Genomic DNA, 6,367 nt, shown 5'->3' with positions numbered 1-6,367 from the left:
ATCACCATGTTGGCCAGGCTGGTCTCGAACTTCTGACCTCAGGTGATCTGCCTGTCTCAACCTCCCAAAGTAGGGTGCATCTCCAATGCCCTGGGATTACAAGCGTAGTTCTAAGATACTGGTCATAGGCGTGAGCCACCATGCCCAGCCTGGTTGCTTTTTTAAATAACCTCATAATATATATAGAATCTGATTGATGGATTTTTTATTATGCCTTGTTGAAGAATTTTTGTTGTTAAGGCTGTCTAATTTTCTTTCTTTGATTTCACACATACTTTTGACCATCTGCTCTCTAATAGGCTTTGTTTTAAGCTCTAGGAGTACACCAGTGAATAAGATGGATGGGATCCCTGCTCTCCTAGAGCTGACGATGGGGAGACGGATAGCAAACAAGTAAATTAATAAGAAAATGTGATGTGCTGAGAATGAAAACGGGTATATAGTGAGTGGTAGGGGCCCTTTAGATTGCGTATGCTGGGCAGGCCCCTATAGCACAGTGGCGTTTAGGATGACCAAGAAGATGGTCTAAGATGGGGACAGAGCCTTCTAGGCAGAGGGATCAGTTGTGTAAAGGCCCCAGATTAACAGCTCGTTTGCCTGATTTGTTGGGCTTTGAGTGCCAAAACAGACTCCATAACTGTCAAATGAAGGATGGGTACGATCATCACACTTTGGCACCTAAGACATCCGTGCCATCCTTTTCTTGGCTGTGAAGCCTCCATTGTATGGCTGTGCCTTGATGTATTCAACTAGCACCTGCTAGGGTCTACTTAAGGTGGTACTACAATTGATATCCTTGACCATCCATCCTTTTTTTTTTTCTTTTTTTGAGACAGGATCTCACTCTGTCTCCCAGGCTGAAGTGCAGTGGTACAATCATAGCTCACTACAGCCCTGACCTCTTAGGCTTAATTGATCCTTCTACCTTAGCCTCCTGAGCAGCTGGGATACAGGTGCGTACTTCCATGCCCAGCTAATTTTTGTAGTTTTTTGTAGAAATGGAGTCTCTGGGCACCATGTTGCCCAGGCTGGTCTCCAACTCCTGGGCTCAAGCAATGCACCCACCTTAGCTTCCCAAATGCTAGGATTACAGGCATGAGCCACTGTGCCCGGCCAATCCATCTTTTAATAAGCCCGATGTTAAGTCCAGGATCTTCTTGGGACCATGGAGAAATGAGTATTCATAAATAATTTACTGTTTATGTTAACCAAATCTTTTTTTTTTTTTTTTTTTGAGACAGAGTTTCGCTCTTGTTACCCAGGCTGGAGTGCAATGGCACGATCTCGGCTCACCGCAACCTCCACCTCCTGGGTTCAGGCAATTCTCCTGCCTCAGCCTCCTGAGTAGCTGGGATTACAGGCACACGCCACCATGCCCAGCTAATTTTTTGTATTTTTAGTAGAGACGGGGTTTCACCATGTTGACCAGAATGGTCTCGATCTCTTGACCTCGTGATCCACCTGCCTCGGCCTCCCAAAGTACTGGGATTACAGGCTTGAGCCACCGCGCCCGGCCTCCAAATCTTATATAATAGTCATTTTGTCACTTATTAATAATTTTGCTTTGATTTAAAAAGTGATATTTTAATTGCATTTTTAAAATTCTCTTTTTTTTCCTGAAGTGAATTATGCCTTTAAGGCTATAGATTTGTGAATTATGGAAAGCTCAGCAGCTGCAGAGCTCTCTTCTAGTGACAGACAATGGACCTCATCCTCAGCTCCTCTCACATGGCCATACCAAAGAGGCTGTGCTGTTGAATGCGTCTCTGCTTGAATTAGCCTGAATTAACTACTGGTTTTATTCACTATTGTTATTTTACTTGGCGTTGGGGGAAGAATGGCTGAAAGTTTATGAATCTATGACTTAAACTCCAAGGATTGGTATAGTAGACCTTTCTGAGATGGTTTCTGAAAAATAGGTTACATATCTCTGCTGCTTTGTGGAAAAGAGGCCAAAGTACTGGTCTATAATGGGTCCCACTTGAGTGGCTTGTTCTGAAGTTGACCATTCTGATCACTCTTTAGTAGTGAGAAAACTTCCCCTGGGAGGTACAGGCTCTTTTACTTCATTAAAAGAGACTCTCTCTGGACTGAGAAACAAATAAACTGCCTCTCTGGAGCTCTATCCTGTTGGATTACTCTGTGTGTGTGTGTGTGTGCCTCAGCCTCCAGTGCCCTGGGATTACAAGCGTAGTTCTAGGGTACTGGCCAAGTTCTGGGACCTCTTCCCACACCTGCAGAATCAGGAGCTCTGGCAGTGAGACCAGCCATATGCTTTTGCTTTTTTTTTTTTTTTTTTTGAGATGGAGTCTTGCTCAGACTGGAGTGCAGTGGTGCGATCTCAACTCACTGCAACTGCCGCCTCCCGGATTCAAGTGATTCTCCTGCCTCAGCCTCCTGAGTACCTGGGACTACAGGCGCATGCCACCATCCCCAGCTAATTTTTTGTATTTTTAGTAGAGACAGGGTTTCACCATGTTAGCCAGGCTGGTCTCAATCTCCTGACCTCGTGATCCGCCTGCCTTGGCCTCCCAAAGTGCTGGGGTTACAGGCATGAGCCACTGCACCCGGCTGCCATATGCAGTTTTAAGTCATTACTGTTTTTTGAGACAGGGTGTTGCTCTGTTGCCCAGGCTAGGGTATAGTGACATGATCATAGCTCACTGTAGCCTTGAACTCCTGGGCTCAAGCCATCCTCTTCTCTCAGCCTCCCAAGTAGCTGGGATGACAGGTATGCATCACGGCTAATTTTTAAATTTTTTATAGAGACAGGGTCTCATAATGTTACCCAGGCTGATCTGAAACTCTCAGTCTCAAATGATCCTTCCACTTCAGCCTCCCAAGTAGCTGCAGGTGTGTGCCACCATCCCTGGGTAATTTTTAATGGTTTTTGTAGAGACAAGGGTCCACTAGCCATGTTGTCCACGCTTATCTCAAACTCCTGGGCCTCAGGCAATCCTCCCACCACCTCGGCCTCCCAAAGCACTGGGATTACAGGTGCACAGTGTCTTTCTTCCACCCTTCATGTACAGAACCTGGGTGGTGGCCTCTAAGGTTTCCTAACCCAGCAAACACGGCTTGAGGACATCAAAAGTTTTGTTCCCTCAATGGCTATATACTTAAGAGTTCCTGCTTGGTGTGAGGCAGAAACCAGAGGCTGGAGGATTCTGTTCTTGGCTGTACAAGCATTTTGGAGGACTATGGTAGCTATTTTGTGTTTGCTGAGAATCTGTTTTCTTTGTGGATAACTGAAGATAACTAAGTGATGTTCCACTTTGAAATCAGAGAAATGCAAGTAGTAGTATAATCCATTCAGCACCAGGGTCCGCAGAGCTCTAGAGATACATAGAGTGGGAGTGAGGCTATGTCAGAGTCTGGAAAACAGCAGAGGTGAACCAGGCTTTGGCTTCAGTTCCCATTTCGTTTTGGAGGCCAGTTATTTGCTTTGAATGGGGTCTACTGCCCAAGGTTGCTGGGTGCTGCATTTCCCAAGGGCCATGTGTGTTCATTCACCAGTGTGTCCCCAGCCCTCCTCACAGGGCCTGTCACACAGTTAGCTTCCAATACATAATTATTATCCAGACACATTCTTGTATATCGCATTGAGGACCTGGGCTGAACAGAGTTTTCATGTGTTTTGACCCCAAAGTGTCACTTAACTAACCAATTATTATCTTCAAAACACATACAACTCTTGAGTTGTTTCTTACCCCTCTGTTCAGGGTAAGGGGACAGGGACATTTCTATGGTCTCCATGTAGCATTCGATGTTATGAAACCCTGGATTCTGGGAACTCAGATTCTTTCTGTGAGCTGATGTTTGTGGCTGCCATTTTGGTAGCGGCCTTGTCTGGGGCGAGGTCTCCACTGCCCTGCTTTGCCTGTCTCCTTCTCCCAGGTACAATTTTGTGATGCTGGCCCTGTCCTCCTCATTCCTGGTGTTATCCTATCTCCTGACCCGTTGGTGTGGCAGCGTGGGCTTCATCTTGGCCAACTGCTTTAACATGGGCATCCGGATCACACAGAGCCTTTTCTTCATCCACCGCTACTACCAAAGGAGCCCCCACAGGCCCCTGGCTGGCCTGCGCCTGTCACCAGTCCTGCTTGGGGCATTTGCCCTCAGCGGTGGGGTCACTGCTGTTTCGGAGGTGAGACTCCCTGAGCCACCATGCCGCATGCTTCTGCAGCTGTCCCGCCATCCCTCCCACTAGGCCTCCCCTTCCCGCCCTGCCTGAACCCAGCTGGACAGGTGTTTGGCTCCCCTGTCCCCTCCCCAGGCCTCTAGGGTAGCATCTTTTGATAGATGTGACAAGAGAATGTTGCCAGTGGGGAGAGAATGGACCTGCAGTATGGCTGTCATGCTTTTTATCTGACTTAGAAGCTGGAACCATAGCTGCCTTCCCTGGCTGGTCCCAGAGGAGGGAGGCACAGACTGAGGAATGGGCACCAACAGTGGTTTCTTCACCCAGGTGTTCCTCTGCTGTGAGCAGGGCTGGCCAGCCAGACTGGCACACATTGCCCTGGGGGCCTTCTGTCTGGGAGCAACGCTTGGGACAGCATTCCTCACGGAGACCAAGCTGGTCCATTTCCTCAGGACTCAGTTAGGTGTCCCCAGACGCACTGACAAAACAACCTGACTCCAGGGGAGCCTGGACACCTGAGGCACCTGGACCAGCTATGGGCAGTTCCGGGGGCGGAACACATATCCTGTGTAAGAGCCCCTCTGAGGGCTCTGCCGTGGAGTGACAGCAGCCCCGGAGGTGAGGCACCAGAGGGAGCCACTACGTGAGACACTTGTGTTCATTCAGAATCTGAAATGTGGAGGAGGAGTTTCATTTTTAAGTGAAGGCCAAAAAGCCCTTTAAAAATAATATAGTTTTTTTCATCATTTTATAGTGATCAGCATTTTCTCTTTCACTAATGTACTCGTTCCTTTTGAGTGTGATTGGCCTTTGGAGTTGCATGCTCCAACAAACTAAGTCTTCTTTGTTAATTGTTAATAATCATCTGGCCCAGAAAAAGAGATGCCGCCATTTTACCCTTCACAGGAATATGGAACTTCTGTAAAAGAGAAACAGAGATGATGTTATGTACCAGATGAAAACGGTGTGGCCCTGGAGTTGTGGCTTTCTCTGTGTCAACACTGTGGTCTGGGTTTTTAGAGAAGGAAAAATGCTACTCAGTGAGAAATTCAAGAAATGAAACCAGGAAGGTTTTCAGATCACATTTCCCAGAGTGAGTTAGGGGGAATCTGGCCTGTCGTGATCACACTGTTCCCCGCTGCCCCAGGTCAGCACATACTTGACCCAGAGTGGGCTCTCAGGATTTGTTGATTGAAGGGTGGGTGAAAGCTAGCTGGGGACTCCTGACCTGGCCACCTGCAAGAGGCAGACTTTGAAGAAAACTGTAATCCAGTTGAGCCACTTTGTCTCTGAAGGGAATGCTGCTTTACAGCTTTCTGTAACTTCTCACGTGGGAATTGCACTGGTGGCAGATAAGGTGTAACAGATGTACTTTTTTTTATCTTCAGAATAAGACAGTCAGGATGAATTCTATATGACGAGTATTACTGAGTCAGGCCCCTCCTGCTGACCCATTATTTTCAGCACTGATCAAGACAAATGAATTCCAGCCCCAGAGCGATGGTGGTGGCTCGGGGGTCTGGTGCTCCAGGCCACACTGTGAGCCCAGGCGTTCTGCAGCCTGCACCCTGCCGGTGAGATCATGAGCAGTGTTCTGGGGTTTAATGTATCTCTTTTTCATTACTGTATTAATTCCTTTTAGATATGATCATCCTTCAGAACTTCATGCACAAACTATAACTAGGATGTTAATAATCCCCTCATTCAGTGCCCCGAACTTCCTGTGTCTACACCTAGAGAGAGGGCCAGTAAGGGCAACTCCTATCATGCATTAATATGCATATGTTTAAATCTGCTTGCCCAGAGCCAGTACCCAGGGGCCAAGGATCAAGACCTGTCAGTACACCAAGACCCCAGCCCAGTCACCCTGGCAGGATTTTATCTACTCAGAGAGAGAACGCTTTGCACTAATTGGGAGAAAAGCAGCTAAATGCAAGGTGTCCTGAGCAATTGGAGGACCTCCAAAAGCGTGGCCTCAGTCATGCCTTCATAGGGCAAGGTCAGGCCAGCTCAGAAAAATGGATGGTCCCATGGGGTCAGGTGGAGCACACATAGAAGGCAGTCCTCTCTTCCACCCTCCCTCCCATGTTCTTTTTCTGTCCCTGGAGTGCACGGAAAGGGGCCTTCAGTCCTCATGAACTGTTCCTTACTCTGCAGCTGCTGATCACCCTCCCAGGACCCTGCACCTACCCTGTGCCCACTTGACCCCAGACTCAAGCATGATCC

The 6,367-nt window shown here is 47.8% G+C and overlaps 1 protein-coding gene across 4 annotated transcripts in view; it reads left to right on the top strand.

Annotated features, from left to right (window-relative positions):
- RFT1 (RFT1 homolog) overlaps window positions 1–5,097 on the top strand; it is a 39,484-nt gene extending 34,387 nt beyond the window's left edge. For 3 of the 4 annotated variants that reach the window (XM_032290202.1, XM_032290201.1, XM_032290203.1), the window contains exons 11-12: window positions 3,898–4,147; window positions 4,469–4,890. In XM_032290202.1, the coding sequence (XP_032146093.1) occupies window positions 3,898–4,147; window positions 4,469–4,636 (418 nt within the window). In that variant the 3' untranslated portion in view covers window positions 4,637–4,890. Of the gene's footprint in view, window positions 1–3,897; window positions 4,148–4,468 lie in introns of all 4 variants that reach the window. The other variant, XM_032290200.1, reaches the window with a different exon arrangement.
- The last annotated feature ends 1,270 nt before the right edge of the window (window positions 5,098–6,367 follow it).

This window comes from Sapajus apella, unplaced genomic scaffold, assembly GCF_009761245.1.
Source record: "Sapajus apella isolate SASKATOON/1434 unplaced genomic scaffold, GSC_monkey_1.0 scaffold23, whole genome shotgun sequence".
Taxonomy (NCBI): Eukaryota; Metazoa; Chordata; class Mammalia; order Primates; family Cebidae; genus Sapajus; species Sapajus apella.
Note: the sequence above shows the minus strand (reverse complement) of the source record. Positions and strands in the feature narration are given on the sequence as shown.